Source organism: Hippoglossus hippoglossus, chromosome 16 (assembly GCF_009819705.1).
Source record: "Hippoglossus hippoglossus isolate fHipHip1 chromosome 16, fHipHip1.pri, whole genome shotgun sequence".
Lineage (NCBI taxonomy): Eukaryota > Metazoa > Chordata > Actinopteri > Pleuronectiformes > Pleuronectidae > Hippoglossus > Hippoglossus hippoglossus.
In genome coordinates, this window is record NC_047166.1 from 1,759,011 (window position 1) to 1,778,461 (window position 19,451).

Genomic DNA, 19,451 nt, shown 5'->3' on the forward strand with positions numbered 1-19,451 from the left:
CACACACACACACACACACACACACACACACACACACACACACACACACACACACACACACACACACACCTCTATGCTTGTGAGGACCCTCACTGACAGAAGGCCTTCCTTAACCCCCGAATTTAAAACATCACAATGAAACTGAAGCCACACCTGACTCTCACTTTAACCCTGGTTCTAAATTCTATGATCATATTTCAAACGCTCCTTCAAATGTGGACGACAAATGCGTCCTCTTCCCTCTCCAGGCAACGAAGGCTTCAACGGGGGGGTTGGCGACGAGCGGAAAACATCTGAATAGTGAGCTTTTAAAGTCCGACTTCAACTAATTCGAACAGCTAACGATCCACGTGTTGAAAGCCACGGGGTGTTAATGATCCCTGGTGCTCAGTTGTGTGTCTGTATTCTGGTGCAGTGATCAGGTAACAAGGAGCTCAACACACCTGTAACTCCTCCGAAGGCGCCGTAAGTCATGTTGCAGGCCGTTCTCTTCAGGTTGTGTTCATAAACCAGCTTCAACTGGTACTGGTCACCGTGCTCCACGTTCCCTGCGGTGCCTGATCACACACACACACACACACACACACACACACACACACACACACACACACACAAAGTGAAACAGAATCACACAACACACTAACTGTGGGGAGTTACAGAAACAAAAGGGCAAACAGCATCAAGCTGCTCCTGTGTGCGTTGTACCTGACACAGAGTAGACGGACAGCTTCCTGGGGTGGAGAACAGCCAGGTGAAGAAGCTCCGAACACCTGATCAGGTCACAGGAAGGTCACATCAGAAGCATCACCACCAACAATAGAGGTGTGGGCCAGTAAAATGCAGAATAAATCCCACTTAATCAAATCTGCACAAGATTGACCAGACGTCCACCAAGTTTAATTAAAACTCTGTTCAGTTGTTTTTGTGTAATCTTGCTGAAAAACAATCAAACAATCAAACGACAGAAAACATAACCAACTAGTCGTGAGATAAATCCCGGACATGTTGGAGAACTCGTGTTTTCAGCTCGGTTGTATTTTAACTGGTGCTGGAACAGCTGCTGGATTGTTTTGACGTTGGTTTTGGCTGAGGTGTAAATGACGGTCTCAGTGATGCTGATCCCAGATTTTCACTTATTTACTTCACCACGAACCCACAGAGGAGGCACATGTCCACTTTCCTGGACTCGGAGCAGATGCCGTCTTACAATCCTACGACCGCTGGTGTAATGTTTGTTGAGAGAAGACAAAAAACAACAAAACAACACCACTCAAGTCTGTGCTGAAACAAAACCTTTCACCATCTGCCCACCTCGCCTGCCCTGACAGTATTTACAACATGCCTCTACATCCAGGCCGGATTCCAAATGCTCCACCACCCTCTGAAAAATGCTGAGCTGAAAACCGCAGGTAACCGAACACGACGTCTTCCGAACGGACTGATTTAGTTGGGTTCTGCTCCCAGCGTGATGATATGGGAGGCAAACCACCAGAGCTTTTCCCAGAAAGCTCACTTTCCGGGAGGTTCCTGTCCAGCAGCGGGGTGGGGGGGGGGGGGGGGGGATGAGAGGTACAGTTGTGGGATCAATGGCTAAAAGGAAAACAGCGCCACCACCAGGGTTAGAGGTTCAATTACCCATTCAAGGTGTGTTTGTATAACTGTGTATGACAGAAGAATAATAATAACTGTGCTTGTTAGACAGCTTCGGAATCAGGATTTACTGTTTTACTGATTTAAAGTTCTGCAGTTTGGTTTCTTCAATGTTCACTTTGTAAAATGGGATTTGATATTTATTATGATTACTATCAGTATCGACGGTTTAAACTTTCAGGGCACAGGGTTCAGTGTGTTTCCTCTCGTGCGAAGCTAATTATACTGCAAGATGAATAAAATTCTCCACTAAATAATCTGTCCTAGGAGCCGGTCGCTGTCCCCACATCATTCCTCTTCCTCCCGCTGTCCTTCGTCTTCCCCACTTTGAAATACTTTTGGCTGCGAGGGGGTCACTGAATCATCTTTGCTGCAAAACAAGTTGTTTTTACTGGAGGAATTTGCACATTTCACTTGACCTCGACTTGGAGGGGTCCGCTCTTCAGATCCAATTATGCAGTGCAGCAACAACGCAGCACAGGGCCCTTGGGTTCTGACAGCTATGCTAGCAACTCAGCGGTTAGCCTGATATTATGAGCAGAACTATGTTTGGACCGCCGGGTGGCTGATGGATCACGATAAATCACCAGGCGGGAGAGAAACTCCCGACGTGGCGGTTTTGGGCTCGCATGCACGGCAGAAGAAAAAAGACATGTTAATGTGGTGGTAGGTTGCAGCAGGGAGGGTTTTTCTATGAATGAAAAAAGCGGTGTGATGAGTTATGAATGGGTGTTTCTGCCTGGCAGCTTAAAGTAAGGCTCTATTATAAGTTATTATGTGAATACTTATAACTCACAGAAGGTCATGACATAGAGTTTCAGAGAGACCTGTGATTAATTCCTGGGCAGCGGCTCACATGTGAAACAGAGATATGGTCGTCAGGGTGGCCGGTGAAGCTGCTCTGTAATCTAAAGCTCACGGGTTTAATTCCTCCTCTCCAACGATGACCTCTGACCTTCTTGATACAACAAACCTCAATTCATGCGACGGTGATTTAAGTTTGCTCCCATGCAAAAGACATTAGGCTAATGCTAATTGGGCCGACAAATCACGGACACAGGTGAGGCCCCGCACGCAGGAAGGCAGCCAATGGGGGCAGAGAGATTAGCAACTGCATCAGTGATCCTGGTGTTAGAGCAAAGATCTGAGATGATTGATTTATCAGGAGTGCCACCGCAACACGGAACCTAATAATAGAACCGATGGTTTCATTAGTGTCGACGTTAGAGCTCCACTGGAAATGGATGTGCAATGAAAACCTAACCTGCTTAGTAAAGGTAGAAAGATTCCAAATCCATTGGACATCTACTACAAACCAGAATAAAACTAAAACTTAGATCATAAACTGTGTCCTGTTAGTCATGGTGTCAAATGCAACAGCTCATATGTTCAGAAAATGACCCACAATCCACTGCATGGGTGAAGTACACATCCTGTCTAACCCCGTGGCATCCCCGGCCCCGGCTCGTTTCAGATCTACTCACGAGACGAACTTGCCCACTTCCACCTGGATGATGGCGTTCTGAAGCTGGACCTCCAGAAGCTGGGCGTCAGCCACACCTGCCTCACTGGACTTACTGACATGTGGGAAGAAGATGCGCAGCATTCCCATGTAGCTGCCCACCACAAGTTTGTCTGCAAGGTTACAATCACAGAGGAAAGAATGAGGTTATTACACCGGCTGCTCAAAGAAGAAGATCTCAATGAGCACACACGTCTCACGACTTCTTCTTTTTTATATCAACACATATTTGACTAATGTAAAGTTAAAATAAATACTCTGAGGCTGATGGAAGAGATCAACATAAAAGAAGGTGTGGTGAACACGTGAAATCTTGACACAGAGAACAATGTATGGTTTTATGTTCTTTCCTCTAACAGGGTTTCTGCACGTTCGAACAAGATAAATACTTTTTAAAACAATAAATACATTTAATTTAATACATATGTCAAACAGGAACATGTGGGGAACATTCAGGGGAGGGGCGGAGCCTGTAGAGCAGCAGGAAGCAGGACATGATGTATGAACTCTGCTCCTGAAAGTTTGTGTTTTTGTTTACAGAATTGTGACCGACGTTGGTTCTTATCATCAAAATCTCATCATCTTTCCAAGTGAACAACTTCATCTGTGGCTCACATTTTTCAACCTGATGTGTTTGTGTCCTTTTACAGATTTGTGTTTGTCCTGTGTCAGAAATGTCATCAACACAACAGCCAATGTCTCTGGAGATTTTCCTTTTTCACACGGGCTCACTGGGACATTCTGTGGGCATGTGAATCAGGGGCTGGCAGGAAGAACTCCAGAGAACGTCTGGAGCAACTGACTCAGACATTTGCGTTCAGCGAGTTCAGTCAGTGCAAGAGAGCGGCTCTAGAGTAAAGTGAATGTGACACACTTTAGATGAGGTCCTGCACTCTAGTGTGTCACGTCCTCCCTACACACTGACCATGTCCGCTGCCGCTGTTGTCCACGTCTCCGACACACAGGCATCCCTGGTCGAACTCCTCGCCCTCGCCAAGAGCTGCCGACCACCAATCGCGGGCTTTGAACAGAGACATGCTGCCTCTGAGTGGACAGAGAGAGAAACACAGGAGAGGTTAGAGTTCTTCTGCTGTGAACGTCACATACACACGTTGTGGTGTCATTGAAAATATCTCATTCAATTTCCTCCCCCACGCTCAATGCTCTGTGCACCACACAGCCAATGGCAGAGCTAGAGAGCAGGTCACGTGATCCCAGGATTGAGTGTGAGCGGGGACGGGGGTGAGGAGTTGGGGGCGGGTGGGTGCAAGCAGCTTTTCTTCATGCTAAGTGCTGAGCAGGTGGAACAGGCAGCTAATCCAGAACCAGAGAATCCCTCCTTTCTATCCACGTTGGACTAAGATACAGACCTGAGCCGCTGTTAAAGGAATATTACACCTTCTACTGCCAGGTTCATAAAGGAGGTCTGTTCAAAAAGATAAACATTGATTCACTTGAAATAAAATAAAACATTTGTTGGTTTTAAGTGGAGCTGTTTATCCTCATGAATACAAGGATTGGTTAAAACCAGGCTTTTCATAATTCACATAAAACACCATGTTGTGAATATGATCGTAAACCTGTATAACTCAGGATACTTGCACACATGTAAATAACGTGTCATGTGACATCAAACAGTTCACTGGTACGAGCTGTTACCACCAAAAGTCGGGTGTTCAAATAATTTATATCAGTATAAATCAGAAGAAATCTTTTGGTTAGAGGTTGGAACATATATCTTTAAAGTGGCTTTAGAGATTTATTTCTGTCATGTGTTCGTTAGCAGGTTCAGGCAAATACTGCAGCACAGGTGAGCAGGACACTTGGTGGAAGGAAGATTTATGGATGAGGGAAGAATACATTTAACGTTAACACTCTAACATTGACAAATAGCCCATATTTCAACGTATGAATTTATTTCAGGTGATGAAATATGAACCAGCCAGGTCAGGTGAGCTGTAACTGGTGAAGACGCCTTTAGCTCTGTTGCTTCAAGCCACTGGGATACGATACTGACTCTGAGGTTTCTCCAATTCTATCATCGGTTAAAACTAAACCTTTCATTAGAGTGGTTAGCTGGTTTAAAATTTAACATTTAATTTATTGTTATTGGTTTGATGTGTCTTATTATTTTATAACTTGTCTCCTTCCTGTTGGTAAATATATATTCATTGTGATTTAATGATTTTATCCATTACTTTTTGTATAGTTTTGTGGAACATGTTGTAATATTGTTATATTTTGAATGTCCCGGCGACATTGCTGCTGGAAGACAGGAATATCTGAGACTGGTATTAATATATCTATCTATCTGTCTATCTATCCATCTATCCATCTGTCTATCTATCTATCCTTTTATCTATCCTTCTATCTATCCTTCTATCCTTTTATCTATCTATCTATCTATCTCTCTATCCTTCTATCTATCCTTCTATCTATCCTTCTATCCTTTTATCTATCTATCTATCATCTATCTATCTATCTATCTATCTATCCATCTATCCATCTATCCTTTTATCTATCTCTCTATCCTTCTATCTATCCTTCTATCCTTTTATCTATCTATCTATCTATCTATCTATCTATCATCTATCCATCTATCCTTTTATCTATCTATCTATCTATCTATCTATCTATCTATCTGTCATCTATCCATCTATCCTTTTATCTATCTATCTATCTATCCATCTATCCATCTATCTATCCTTTTATCTATCCTTCTATCTATCCTTCTATCCTTTTATCTATCTATCTATCTATCTCTCTATCCTTCTATCTATCCTTCTATCTATCCTTCTATCCTTTTATCTATCTATCTATCTATCTATCTATCCATCTATCTATCGTCTATCTATCTATCTATCTATCTATCCATCTATCCTTTTATCTATCTATCTATCCTTCTATCTATCCTTCTATCCTTTTATCTATCTATCTATCTATCTATCTATCCATCTTCCTCCTTGTTAATCTGTGTGTTTGTTTGAATGAGTCTATTATCTATGGTTCCACACAGTTATCACTTCCATGGCAGCTCCTGCAGCACAAGCTGCTTCCACCTGGATTATTGAAACATTATTATCATAATCATGAACAGATCATTGAAACAGGAGCAGTCATCTCCAGCTGAAGAGTCCCAGCTGATCCTGGAGAGGAACTGGACTCTGGCTCCATGTTGGTTTAGACTCTGAGACTCTGATCAGGAGGAGACTCAGAGATCAACAAGTAGTTGTGTTGCACTTTGTGTCTCCAGGACTTTGACACTCACCTGTGTGTTCATGTGTGTAACTGTCACACACACACACACACACACACACACACACACACACACACACACACACACACACACACACACACACACACACACACACACACACACACACACACACACACACACACACACACACACAGAAGCAGAGTCCAGTCACACACACACACTCATGGAGCTCAGAGCTAACGGTAACACGCTGAGTGGACTTTAGCTTAGCAGCTAATCGGCTAGCTGGAAGTTACCTGGGCACCGGGGCGGCTCTCCGGCGGGCAGAGGTGTCGGTGTGGGTCGGTGTGTGTCTCCGGTGGGTCTCCGGCTCCCCGCTGAGCACCGAGCGGCTCCCGGTCGGCTCCCGGTCGGTTCCCGGAGCGGGTTCTCTCCTCCACGTCAGAGAAGCGGCCGCAGAGTTTGAGCCTCAGACACAAATCACATTTCTCTGCTGCTGTTGTCATGACACTGACGCTCCGAGGGGAAGCCGGGGCCAGTGCGCAGGACCGGAAACACCGGGGGCCACCGGGGGCCGACGGGAAATCGAGTTTTTACACGACACGAGTTTTAAATCTTTATTAGAGACAGAAAATAAGACAATAACAAAGAAAGAGGGAGGTTTGTTCACTCAAAGATATTTTTAAAATACACATTATATTAATACACACATATTATGGTATAACTGTGCAATATTCATTCTCTTTTTTTCTTTTTTTACACTGAATATATTAGTTTTTATTCCATTTATACTTTTCTATATTTTTTATATTTCCTTGCATTTTCCTTACTATTACTCAGATTCCTATTTTTGACTCTTGCTGCTGTAAAATTGCATATTTCCCAATTGTGGGAATAATAAAGGATTATCTTATCTTATCTTATTGTAGTTTACATTTCTTTTCATCAAGGTCTTTCTCTTTTCTGTGTTTGTGGGATTTGTACCTTCCAGCATCATAAGAGGAACAGCAGGAGACTATGAATCAATCATCTAGTCTCTTTGTGATCATTCAGGATTTTGATCTGCTTGTGGAAACTTCTCTGATAATCAATAATCAGTTCATGATATGTTCTGATGTCCAGGTGGGAAAGGTTAAGGTCTCATCCAGGATCTTAATATGATTTTTATTGAGTTCAGAACTTCTGTGATTGTTTGAAATGTTCTGAATGAATAAACTTTGACTTACACCGACTGGAATAGAGTTCAGTTTAATAAGCAGTTCCAGGAGGATCCATGATCCACAGACGTTTTCATCCAGATCTTCTTCAATGATCAATAGGAATTTAATATATTATGCATCAAAATATTTAATCAGCATAACCATGGGCTCGTTATGGGATTTAAACCTGTACCTCTCGCACCCTTGTTACTCAGTGTCATCTGCAGGACAGTTAAGGTAACGCATGGGAAATAAATAACAGCGTCCGTCCAGTTTAAGAGTCTGTGACCCCCAAAAACACAAGTTGAAGTAAATAAATATAAATACTGGGGTTTTTAAAGTACTGCTACTTCACTGTTTTGGCGAAATGTTGTACTTTCTATTCATCATATTTATCTGACGGCTTCAAACTCAGATTTAACATTCAAAATTCTACATTCTGTTATTATTGTTTATTCAAGTATTTTTAATTCAACACTTCCAGCTGCTCGGTTTCTGTAGTTTAAATACGTTTATTTTTACGTAGGACATGTGTTTTTGCATTGGTAGCTTTATATACATGGTACATTTGTGTCATATGAAGTGGAGATGCAATTAAATCAAAAACATTTCAATAACCAGATGTGAAAGAGTCAGTTTTTTTTATGATTTACTGGATAAAATACCTGATAAAGTTCTTCTTCACATTGATGCATGTACTGTAAATGATGTCGCTAATCAGTGGTGCTGCAGCGCGTCGACTGTACGACACTGATTCCAAAGTTCCCTGTGTAGTTTCTACGTCATGTAATCGACTGCACCTTTAAAAAGCACCGAACCCCGAAGGCCGTTTGTGTTTGATCCAGTCGTGGCTCACAAAATGATTTTTTATTGCATTTTCAGTTCACACGCTCAAAGAAAAAAAGAAAACTTATAAAAATACACACACACACCGGTCTATACTGGAAATATCTCCAAATGCAATGAAGTAATATACATTTCCATATGATGCCCACATATACAGTATGACAGTATTCCCATTTTATGTATATATATATTTATATATATATATATATATTTATATTTATATTCTTTGACATAAACTTAACAATAAGAAAAGGCAACATGCAGGTGATAGCAGCACATTTAAAAACAAACACAAAGTCTCAAAAAAGAACATTCAACAACACAACATGAGACAAAGTGAGACAGTGTCGTTTTAGCTTTGAACCTCACAAAATAAAAATGTACTTCAGAGGTAGGGTTGAGTTTTAGCCACAGGATGACAGAGGGTTTAACAGAGCCACAGTGAGTCTCCTCTAATGTCGCCTTAAACAACCCTAGAGATAGACTGTAATATCCTATAATTTAATTTTAAATAAGAAATTGCAGGAAGGGGCTTTTCTCACTCTTGTAGTTCAACTAGAGGTCAAGTTAGTTATTCCCTTTTTTTAACCTTGGAGCAACACTGACGAGGAGAACACTGGATTACTGAGGCTCACGAATTAAAAATTTAAAATATGACGTGAATCTCTCAGTGACTAAATACATTCCTGCCTCTCGTGTGTTGATATGAATCTAAATGAGAAAACGCTGAGATTGAAAAAGTCTCATGTAAACATTGCGTTTCAGTGCATGAACCGGTTCAGATCAAGATCACCGGAGGTTCAGAATTCATCCAGCTGGTTCCCTCTGGTGACGTGAATCCTCTGTTTCATTAAACCAATACTGTGTCGGGGGGTTATTACTGTGAACTGCTGCTGTCACCAGGCAACACATTCGAATTCTTACATGAGTCACAGTTCCCAAGGTCCTTTGTTCTTGTCTGAACTTCTCCCATGACACTGCAGCGTAAAGAAAACAGACAGGAGGTGCATGCTGGGAAAAGTAGAAGAAAAACACTGTACATCCGTGGGCACCTGATTTATGGTTTAAAAACATCACCATAGGAAAAATAAAGCCATGAATAATAATATTAACGATAATGTGCAAATTAGAAAAATGGAGAATTTGTTTTTAAAAACTCACTTTTGGTTTTTCTGAGATGATTTAATGACTGAGAAGGAAAACGTCAGAAATCAAACGGACAGAACACACCAGCGACGGGCTGCTGCTGCTGCTGTGTGCACTTTTAAAACTGTTCATTCTCGGGGGCTTTAATAAAGGCTTCCATCACGTGTGTGTGTGTGTGTGTGTGTGTGTGTGTGTGTGTGGGGTGGGGGGGGGGGGGGGGGGGGGGGGGGTGTCTGAAGATGAGTAGAGTGTTCAACAGGGACCAGTCTGCACCTGGGACCAGGGTTAATGTGGCTGTTTGTTAACAGACAGGCCACAGGGCTGGGAGGAAGAGGAGAGGACTGGTCGTTGGGGGGGGGGGGCTTGTGGGAGGAGTTATAGAACCTTCTGTAGGATGGCGTTGGGCACTTCCAGAGTTTCGTCCTTCACCAGGACAATGTCATAAGAGTCCAGATATTTGTCCAATCGCTCCTCGACCTGCAGGATCAGAGAGGAGGAAAGAGTCAGGAGGTGTTTCACAGTTTGTATCTTCAACCTACTGCAGCCGTAACCGTGGAGATACATCAGAAATAAGAAACCCTGTTTTCAGCTTTAAAAAGACAAGAACTCAGGAACTCAGGAATTCTTTATTATAATTAAAGCTATTTTAATCATTTTAGAAAGTTGTATTACCTCTGCCAAGAAAGTAATATATCAGGATCATGGGAAAACTACTCTAGTGAGGACTGGGGCATGACTTTTTTTCCCCACTTTCTTTAACATTGTGAGATAAGGTGTTTTAAACATTTATGTTGATTTCTCAGAGAATATATTTAGGGAGCTGATGTTTAAGAGCGTCTGGCTGCACCTTGTCGTTGAGGAAGCCGATCTTGAGCATGTTCTCCACGTTGGGTGCGCCGTCGGCCATGCTGAGGTCCCCCAGCGAGTCACCCATCAAGATGATGTTGCAGTATTCCTTCATCTGCTTGAAGTACTCTGTGTTCCGCAGGGCGCCGTCGTGTTTGTTGTACACGTGGATCAGCTCTCCTTTGAAACCCTTCAGGACGCCCTGTGGGACGGAGAGCAGAACCAATCAGAGAGGAGGGACACTTTATTTCTTCATCTCATTGAACCGGAGGCACCAGCGTAAAGATGGAGTGTCTTTCTCTGCAGGACTCACGTTATCATCGAAGTCCATGAAGTTGGAGACAACCTTGACGTTGGGGTGGTAGACTCCGGCCTGGCGGATGATTTCTTCCAGGACGTCACCGAGGCCGGCGGAGAAGATGAAGACAGGCACGTTGTGCTGCTGCAGGCGGTCAAAGAACTGCTCAAAGCCTTCTCTGAAAACCAGCACAGACAAATCAGTCCCAGAGGAAACACAGTTTAATTCAGCTGCGTTCAGACATGTACTCAGGTCCACACATTCTCCTGATGGAACACAAATGAACCAGTTGCTTTGGACATTGTCTGGAATTCTTCTTGCCGGCCCCCTTGTCAAAACCATGGATAATGTCCGAATGAGCCAATGTGAGATACACAAGGAAAATGTCCGGAAAAGATGAATACGTCATGTCCGGCCTCCTGCTGCTCTACAGGCTCCGCCCCTCGCCTGATTGTTCCCCACATGTTCCTGTTGTTGTGACCGAGTCGGACCCGACAACCTGCTGCTGCTGCTGCTGCTTCACGTGTGAAGGACAACTCTGAGTTCATGTCTGAAAACAGCTTCAGTGTTGAAGCTCTGCTGGTTCCTCTACAAATACCTGAGTGCAGCTTCAGACTCCCTCACCACCTCGGCCAGTTTGTCTTTCTCTATCCGCTGCTCCACAAGAAGCGTGTGGGACTTGAAATACCTGCAAACACACACACGTTTATAAATATACGTCTCTGATCGCTTCTTGTGAGCAGAATTAGAATCATGGCAGTGTGTGGTTGTTGTATGAAACAGTGTGTGTGTGTGTGTGTGTGTGTGTGTGTGTGTGTGTGTGTGTGTGTGTGTGTCACTCACCACTCCACCATGAACGGGTATTTCTCCTCCATGGTGAGTTGAGGGTCGATCTCGATGGGATAATATTTATTCTTCAGCTGCAGCAGCTTCTGTCTGCAGTCCTCTGTCACCAACTTGCAGTTATCGATGATATCTGCACAGAATGGTCAGAACACGACGCACACTTCAAGCAGGCAAGAGGAACGTGTGACAATTCAAACTGAAAATGTGACTGAATACATGAATAATAAAACACGACAGGAAGAAAGGTCTCGTCGTTGTACGTACTGTGACACGTGGGACAGCGTTTCCCGTTGACGGCGAACTTGCTTAACGTCATGTCAAAGTCTGTAATGATCTGAAACAGGGTCGAGAAATAATGAACATGAGACACAGTAGATTCTTAAATGGAAATCGAGGACTGAGGAGAAACAGAGAATCTCACCGGGAACTTAAAGTGACATAAAAAGACGAGATCCAAGGACAGATACTGCAAACTAAGCTTAAAAATTCTGTATATAATCTATATTCTAAGGTGTAAATGTATGAAATGTATGACATCAACCAGTTAAAGTGTTCAGCTGTGAGAGTCAGGGCCACCAGATGGAGCCGTTCTCCAGAACCTTTAACTGACGGGGTGTCGTCATCACTTCTGTACTTTGTACCTGTAGTTTGGAAGCTCCTCCTTGATGAGACCACAGATGATCTGCTCCACCCGCTCAGGGTCCCTCATGTGGACCGTCGACTTCTCAAACTGAGGCATCTGGGGGGGGGAGAGGTTATTTAAGCCTGGTGTTTTAACTGTCCTCCTATAAACACAGGATGAAAGGTATTCAACCAGAGTAACCAGTTTCCTGTCCATGAACAGATGCTTCGACTTAAAAACCTCTGAAACCTAACTGTGTGCGTGGGGGGGGGGGGTTTCAAAGAAATGTGAACGAATCGTGTGTCGTGACATATTTTTGGAACAAACACACACACACTCAAATAGACACACAGACACATTTCTTTGATGCTGCTTTGGGTGTATTGGAACACACACACACACACACACACACACACACACACACACACACACACACACACACACACACACACACACACACACACACACACACCACACACACACACACACACACACACACACACCACACACACACACACACACACACACACACACACACACACACACACACACCCCGAGGTGGAGATTTCAGGGTCACAAAACAGCTGATGTTTGGAATCCGTGGTGTTTGTGGTAACAAGCTGAAGGAACACACTGCAGTAACACACTCTGCAGGGAGCTTCATGTAACTTCATCCCGTTCACATCAATTCTGCCTGACAAGACACGGACAAGTTGGAGATCGCTGTGTGAAAAACTGCGTCACTGCGGATGACGGTGAAGGTAATTGATCTTGATGAATACTAACTAGTCAGGACGTTACTGGACTTGCATCTTTATTATAAACGAGGTAAAGAACATAAGAGGTAAAGAAAAAATCCATTTGTGTTTTACAAAGAACGTCAGAAATCTTGCATGGTCCAACATACATCAAAGATGGACGACTCCTCAGACGCCAAAGCATCTGACCTCATGATCACGTCAAACGCATGTGTCAGTGGAAGCTCACGACCAAAGCTTTTATCGTCTCTGGCTCTAAAGTTCATGTTAATCCAGGATATTCTGGCTTCATTTCGGATAATGGGAGCAAGTGGAGACACATGAAACTGGATATCAGTGCGACTGTGTGTGTTGAGATGATTAATTAGCTTCTAAAAAGGTGAGCCGAGTTAAACCAGGCCAGTTATGAGGAGCCTGTTTATCTGGTCGTGTTGTGACGTGACCACCTATGCACTGATAGTCACATGATTTTATATAGTGACAGATAACTGTCTACTTTTAGGGGTGGAGGAAAATTAAGTATTGCAATATTTTTCTTTTCTCTCCAGGATCGATATATAATTCAAATAAATTCACTTGATTTGCTTCTTATTTCTGAGACGAGGATAAAAAGAAGTTACCACTAGATCGAGGAGTGTGTGCAGTGTTGGGTGAAGTCCAACGTTTTGAAACACTATGTTTATATATACATACAGATCTGTTTATGTGAACACAAATCTAAATCTATACATTTATATAAAAGCTCCCTGGTCTATCAATGTTGGTACTTGAGGGTTTTTTAAAGGAAACACAAACACACTGTGTGTAGTAGATGTTGTGCTCATGTAAAGCAAACAAGCAAATAAGTAACGCACACAAACACACAACACAACACCCCCCAGTCTTATGTAATGACTAGCGAGCGTCTCACAACCTCATCAGTCACTCGACAGAAACACGACACTCGGAAAACAAACTAAAAATAAAAGTACGTTTCTCTGCCACAAATCCTCTGATACCTTCTCACTCTTACACAAACACACACAGTTATCTCAGTGTGGAAAAGACCCACAACAACTTCCTACACATCCCAGCTGCTGCTAGCTGCTGCTGCAAGAGAGAGAGAGAGAGAGAGAGAGAGAGAGATGGAAAACCCATCTCATTAAAGGTTTGTTTCTAAACGACATGTTTTCACTGTGTTGATGAGAATTTACTACGTTTGCAGAGTCACATAAAAACTGGACTCCAAGGACACGACATATCAGATGTGCTGCTTCTTGTGCATGTTCTGTGATATCTGTGCCAATTCTACAGCCGTGATTGTCATGGCGACAGCAGCGTATAACATAAAAAGGTCAAAGGTCAAAGCATCACAATGAACGAGAGAAGAGGTGAATATTGAAGGAGGGGCTTTTTAAAATGATAGATAGCAAGAATTTGCAGCATTAACTGTTTTTAAAGCAACTACAAGTGAGGGAGGATAAAGCCTGAAGCAGTAACAGTTATACACACAGACACACAGACACACACACACACACACACACACACACACACACACACACACACACACACACACTTACCTCGAGTCTGTTGTCTCAGCTAACACAAGAGTGAAGAAAGGATTGTGAGGCTGCAGAGGGTTTTTATATCTACAGCAGGAGTCGGGGAGGGAGGGGGCAGCAACCAAAACAGATTAGACAACATAACCCCTCCCCTCTGTGAGGTGAGGCTCACTCACAGGCTCACAGACACACACACACACCACACACACACACACACACACACACACACACACACACACACACACACACACACACACACACACACACACACACACACACACACACACTCAGTGACCATTTCAGCTGACCCATGTCAACACACTCGAACACACATAGTTCAGCATAAATAGACATGGAATGGGGCCAGTGGAGGAAAAGTAGTGTGTTTCAATAACGTGACCTTTGACCTCTTGAAAAAGAAACCTTTAAAATCAATCAGTGGGGGGGGGGGACTCGCTTCAAAACTCTGCTGAGTACACACATTTCAATACACAAGACACACACCCTCCCCCTACACACGTGCACACGTGCAGTAAATGCATGGCGCTGCATGAAAGGTCACTGGGGTCAAGGTTCACCACCAGGCTGTTCAGACTTACAATGGTCAATCACACACAATCATCTACCACACACACACACACACAGAGACACACAATCATCCACCAACACACACACACACACAGACACAAAATCATCCACAGTTCTTGTTGAATAAATGTGATGTCACACTTGTCTAAGGCTTGGTTTTGGAACTGGCTGCCGGAGATTTGGAAAAGTGGGAATGTTGATTTTGTGCAAACACAAATTTAATTTGCAGGATTATTGATAAAGCAGCGCTGCAGAAAACTGGCATCACCCTGGTTCAACACCACACACACACTCGTGACAACCCTCAGCAGCGTGGAGTGAGGACTATAGTATATTAGTATATGGTTTATTAGCATTGTTCGATTATTCTGTTGCTATGATAACAGCAGTGTGGACGGTCCTGTGGTTTCAAAGACCAGTCATCACAGAAAAAAGATGAAAGACAAGGTGTGGATGGAGAAACAGGGGATTTGTTCACCAAGTTCAGAAAGTTGCTGCTCTGGCATGTTGCAGTAAACACAGAGAATGACTGTTATCAGTGACACTGACAGTTCTAACAGCTGTCACATCCCCTCTTCAACCTGCTCCCAGCATTCCTCTGACATCCCACCTGATCTGCACGAGTCAGGACAAAGGTCACGGATGGTTTCATGCTGCTGTCACCCAGCTGGGGTATGCTGGGGGTCAAAGGTCATCAAGGACCATGTCCAGAGCCCTGCAGAGTGACCCCATCCTACGACTGGGTTGTTCAATATCTCTTGACCCAAACTCAAAGGTGACTGATCCCAGTGATGTTTTAATCAGACTAGTGCAGCTCCTGTTGAAAAATGTGTAGGTGCTGCTCGCTTCAACCTCTGTGTAATCTGAAGCACCAAAAAAAATCTTTCCTCAAAGTCTACTTCAGCCTTCGACTTCACATGAAACCAACGTTTTGAGCGTTTTTAATGTAGCTGCTGTGTTTACATGAAGGCCCTAACAGTTTGGCTGTGGTCGGACTCACACTATTAATTGCTTCAGTTGTCATAGCGACAGCCGTCTGTTGCTACACTGATAAAGCAGCATGGCCACATGAGGAAGTTGCAACAACAGCCGAGCTGGACCCGCCCGTGTTAAGGCTTAAGATTATTCTTCTGCTGAAACTTAAACGCCTTAATTTCTTATTCTTTTTTACGTCTTAAAGAGAATTCCCAGCTACTGATTAATTATACTTGACTGACAAAACAAAAACCCATAAAAGATGTACTGCACATTTTCATACATTCACAAATATCATTTGAGAGATTTGGGTAAATGACAACTTGATAACTCAAAAAAAAATGAGAGAATTTAACAATATAATAAACGCGGCCGATGAGATTTATATTTTCACTGGTGTACATATTTGTTTATTTGATTTCCACAAAACTGGGTTGGAAGATGGGACGTTGGCCTCGGACAAAGGGGCAGATCCAGAAATTTCTTTTTCTCTCAGCATTACAAGATTTGACCCATTTCCCAGAGAATAAATCATGGATCTTGAAAACAATCTGGCACATTTAGGAGACCTGCGGGGACTGTGTGGTCTTAGCGGAGGTTTATCCTGAGTGACATTCTAGTGTTATGTGGTAAAGGCAACCTCTATGGATTGAATACTTAATAACAGGATTACAAACACTGAGGAGAACACAAATTTAAAATCAGGCTGATTCTTCAAAAGAAAGCTTGTGGTTAAAGTGAAGCTCTGTGCTGCCACCCTGGAGTTCGACAGAGTGGACACACACTTCAACGGGCGGAGCGGGCGACTCTTGTCAAAGCAGGAAAGCAGGTAAGTTAGGGTTGGAGTTTCTGGAGAAGCTGCAGTTTATTGAAACCAGGCCTCAGAGGGAAAACACGCTCATAAAGCACAGAACCACAAACATGGGTCGAGCGTAACATTCCACATTCTACTGTATGTGTCCGTTGGTGTTCTGACCTCTGAGCTCCGTACTAATCGATGCTTGTGTTGTTTCATTTGGAAGTCGCTGCAGTTTGAGCAGTTACACACAAACCGCTCAACAGTAACCAACAAACAAAGTCGGGTTGGTTTACGATCAGGTTGCGAACAAATACCACAGTGGCCTCGAGCAATGAAGAAAGGAATGTGCTGGTTTATCTGAGATGACCCTATATTTCCTAAAATGACACAGATGGTGTTTCAGCCCTTTTAAGTGAGTTGCAAGAATCTCACTGAAAGGAACACGTTAAAAAATGCCCCCCCCCCCCCAGGATAGAGAATAAAAAGTCTAAACTGAGTAGCTGTCATATGGTTTGTAATCTCCTGGGATTCAGAGCGGATGTTTGTGCTTCTTCCACCGCATCATCAAAAACAGATGGTCACATTCTTCCATTGTGAAGGTCACAGCAGGAAACTGGGAAGTAGCCAGTCGCTACTACATAAAAACAAAAAATCATCACCAGAAGAACGACTTATAATCACCAGAAGAACGACTTATAAAAAAGAGCAAAGATATAAAAGATATAATTCTCTAAATTGGGTGAATATCAGACCATTGGTGTCCAGGTAAAGTACTGATTGACTTGGTGAGTTAATAATCATAAGTAGTAAAACAGCATCAAATTTGCAAGAATAATATTTTCATCAGGCCTGACGCACCCTGCGAGGATTGGTGAGTTTTTGAGTATTTTCAAGCCGTCAAAAACGTGATTCATTTTCCTGAATAATCAAACGAAAAAGCAATATGGCCTCTGCTCTGTCGGTGCTCGGCTCCTGGAAGCTCATCACCTGTTTCTGCAGGAAACAACGAAACGGTTTCAGTGCGATCGGGGACTTGAGCTACTGCATGTTTGTGTTTCACTATACGTGGACAAAATATAGAAATGGGAGGTTTCTGTAGGTGGAGCCAAATAACTCGGAGATGACTCACACAGATTCCAGTTCAGACTTCTGACTGCTGTGCAACCTAAATATCTTCTACAGTTTAACATCCACATGACACGGATTACAAACTGTATCACGACAAAACGGATACGAATAATCACCCTCTTATTTGTTCAACTACATGTACAAGAGTATTATAAGGATGTCTTTATTACAGCGAAAAAGAAAGTGAAAATGGTTCTGTCTCCTGTTCAAAGAGCTCGGCCTCATATAGAAATAAAAGCATCACAGACAGGCCGTGGAGAGCATCACCGACAGGCCGTGGAGAGCATCACAGACAGGCCGTGGAGAGCACCACAGACAGGCCGTGGAGAGCACCACCGACAGGCCGTGGAGAGCATCACCGACAGGCCGTGGAGAGCATCACAGACAGGCCGTGGAGAGCACCACAGACAGGCCGTGGAGAGCACCACCGACAGGCCGTGGAGAGCACCACAGACAGGCCGTGGAGAGCACCACAGACAGGCCGTGGAGAGCACCACAGACAGGCCGTGGAGAGCACCACCGACAGGCCGTGGAGAGCATCACCGACAGGCCGTGGAGAGCATCACCGACAGGCCGTGGAGAGCACCACCGACAGGCCGTGGAGAGCACCACAGACAGGCCGTGGAGAGCACCACAGACAGGCCGTGGAGAGCACCACAGACAGGCCGTGGAGAGCACCACAGACAGGCCGTGGAGAGCATCACAGACAGGCCGTGGAGAGCATCACAGACACACTCGTGCCCTGGTCCAGCTTCCTGGTGTCTCTCTGAAGAGCTGCTGCTCTGTGTTTGCAGGGAGGCAGGCTGGTGACCTCTAAAAGCAGCTGCTGCTTGAGGGACCGTTCACGCCTGCGTACACCCTCGTGCAGTCAAGATACTGAGAGCACGAGCACGGGAGTTCCAGTCTGGATTTTCAAAATAAAAGGGGCACATGTGTCGCAACATGTTGAGGGTATTGCATGGGGTCGAGATTTTCTATATATACGGTTCTTGACTTGCTTTATCCAGGTCTGAGTTCAAATAAATCCTTAAGTTTAAATCCTTTACATTTATATTAGGGCTGCAGGTTATTATTGATTAATCTACTTATTGTTTCCTAAATAACAAATACACCAAAACATTCACAATGCAGTTATAGATGTAACATAAATAAATTATTCACTTGACAGAAAACTAATCAGCAACTCAACTCTTGACCTTTCCTGGAATAAACTGACCAGATGTGAGTATTTTGGCTGCTGCTAAATATTGGATGACAATTGATTATGTAAAGCAAGGACTTTGAACATGTACTTACACAAATAAAGACAGATTATCTTAAATAAACCTTTATTATATATGTATTTCCTTCTGTCTTTGAACCATTGGTTTTCTGTTGTGTAGCACTCTGCACTTTGTGATGAAAAGTTATTATAACTATTACAAATCTAGAAAACAATCACTAAACAATCAGACTACTTTGAAGTGAAAA

At 43.4% G+C, this 19,451-nt stretch overlaps 2 protein-coding genes across 5 annotated transcripts in view; both read right to left on the minus strand.

Moving 5' to 3' along the window:
• bbs9 (Bardet-Biedl syndrome 9) overlaps positions 1-6,917 on the minus strand; it is a 133,426-nt gene extending 126,509 nt beyond the window's left edge. For all 4 annotated transcript variants that reach the window (XM_034611551.1, XM_034611553.1, XM_034611552.1 and 1 more), the window contains exons 1-5: positions 6,686-6,917; positions 4,098-4,216; positions 3,135-3,285; positions 706-770; positions 444-557 (exon numbers count right to left, since the gene is read on the minus strand). In XM_034611551.1, coding sequence (XP_034467442.1) covers positions 444-557; positions 706-770; positions 3,135-3,285; positions 4,098-4,209 — 442 coding nt within the window. In that variant the 5' untranslated portion in view covers positions 4,210-4,216; positions 6,686-6,917. The remainder of the gene's footprint in view (positions 1-443; positions 558-705; positions 771-3,134; positions 3,286-4,097; positions 4,217-6,685) is intronic.
• Positions 6,918-9,754: 2,837 nt separating this feature from the next.
• Positions 9,755-19,451, minus strand: part of nt5c3a (5'-nucleotidase, cytosolic IIIA) — a 24,834-nt gene continuing 15,137 nt past the window's right edge. The window contains 8 exon segments of the mRNA XM_034611560.1: positions 9,755-10,057; positions 10,428-10,628; positions 10,740-10,902; positions 11,323-11,412; positions 11,568-11,700; positions 11,835-11,904; positions 12,212-12,234; positions 12,237-12,309. Coding sequence (XP_034467451.1) covers positions 9,956-10,057; positions 10,428-10,628; positions 10,740-10,902; positions 11,323-11,412; positions 11,568-11,700; positions 11,835-11,904; positions 12,212-12,234; positions 12,237-12,309 — 855 coding nt within the window. The 3' untranslated portion in view covers positions 9,755-9,955.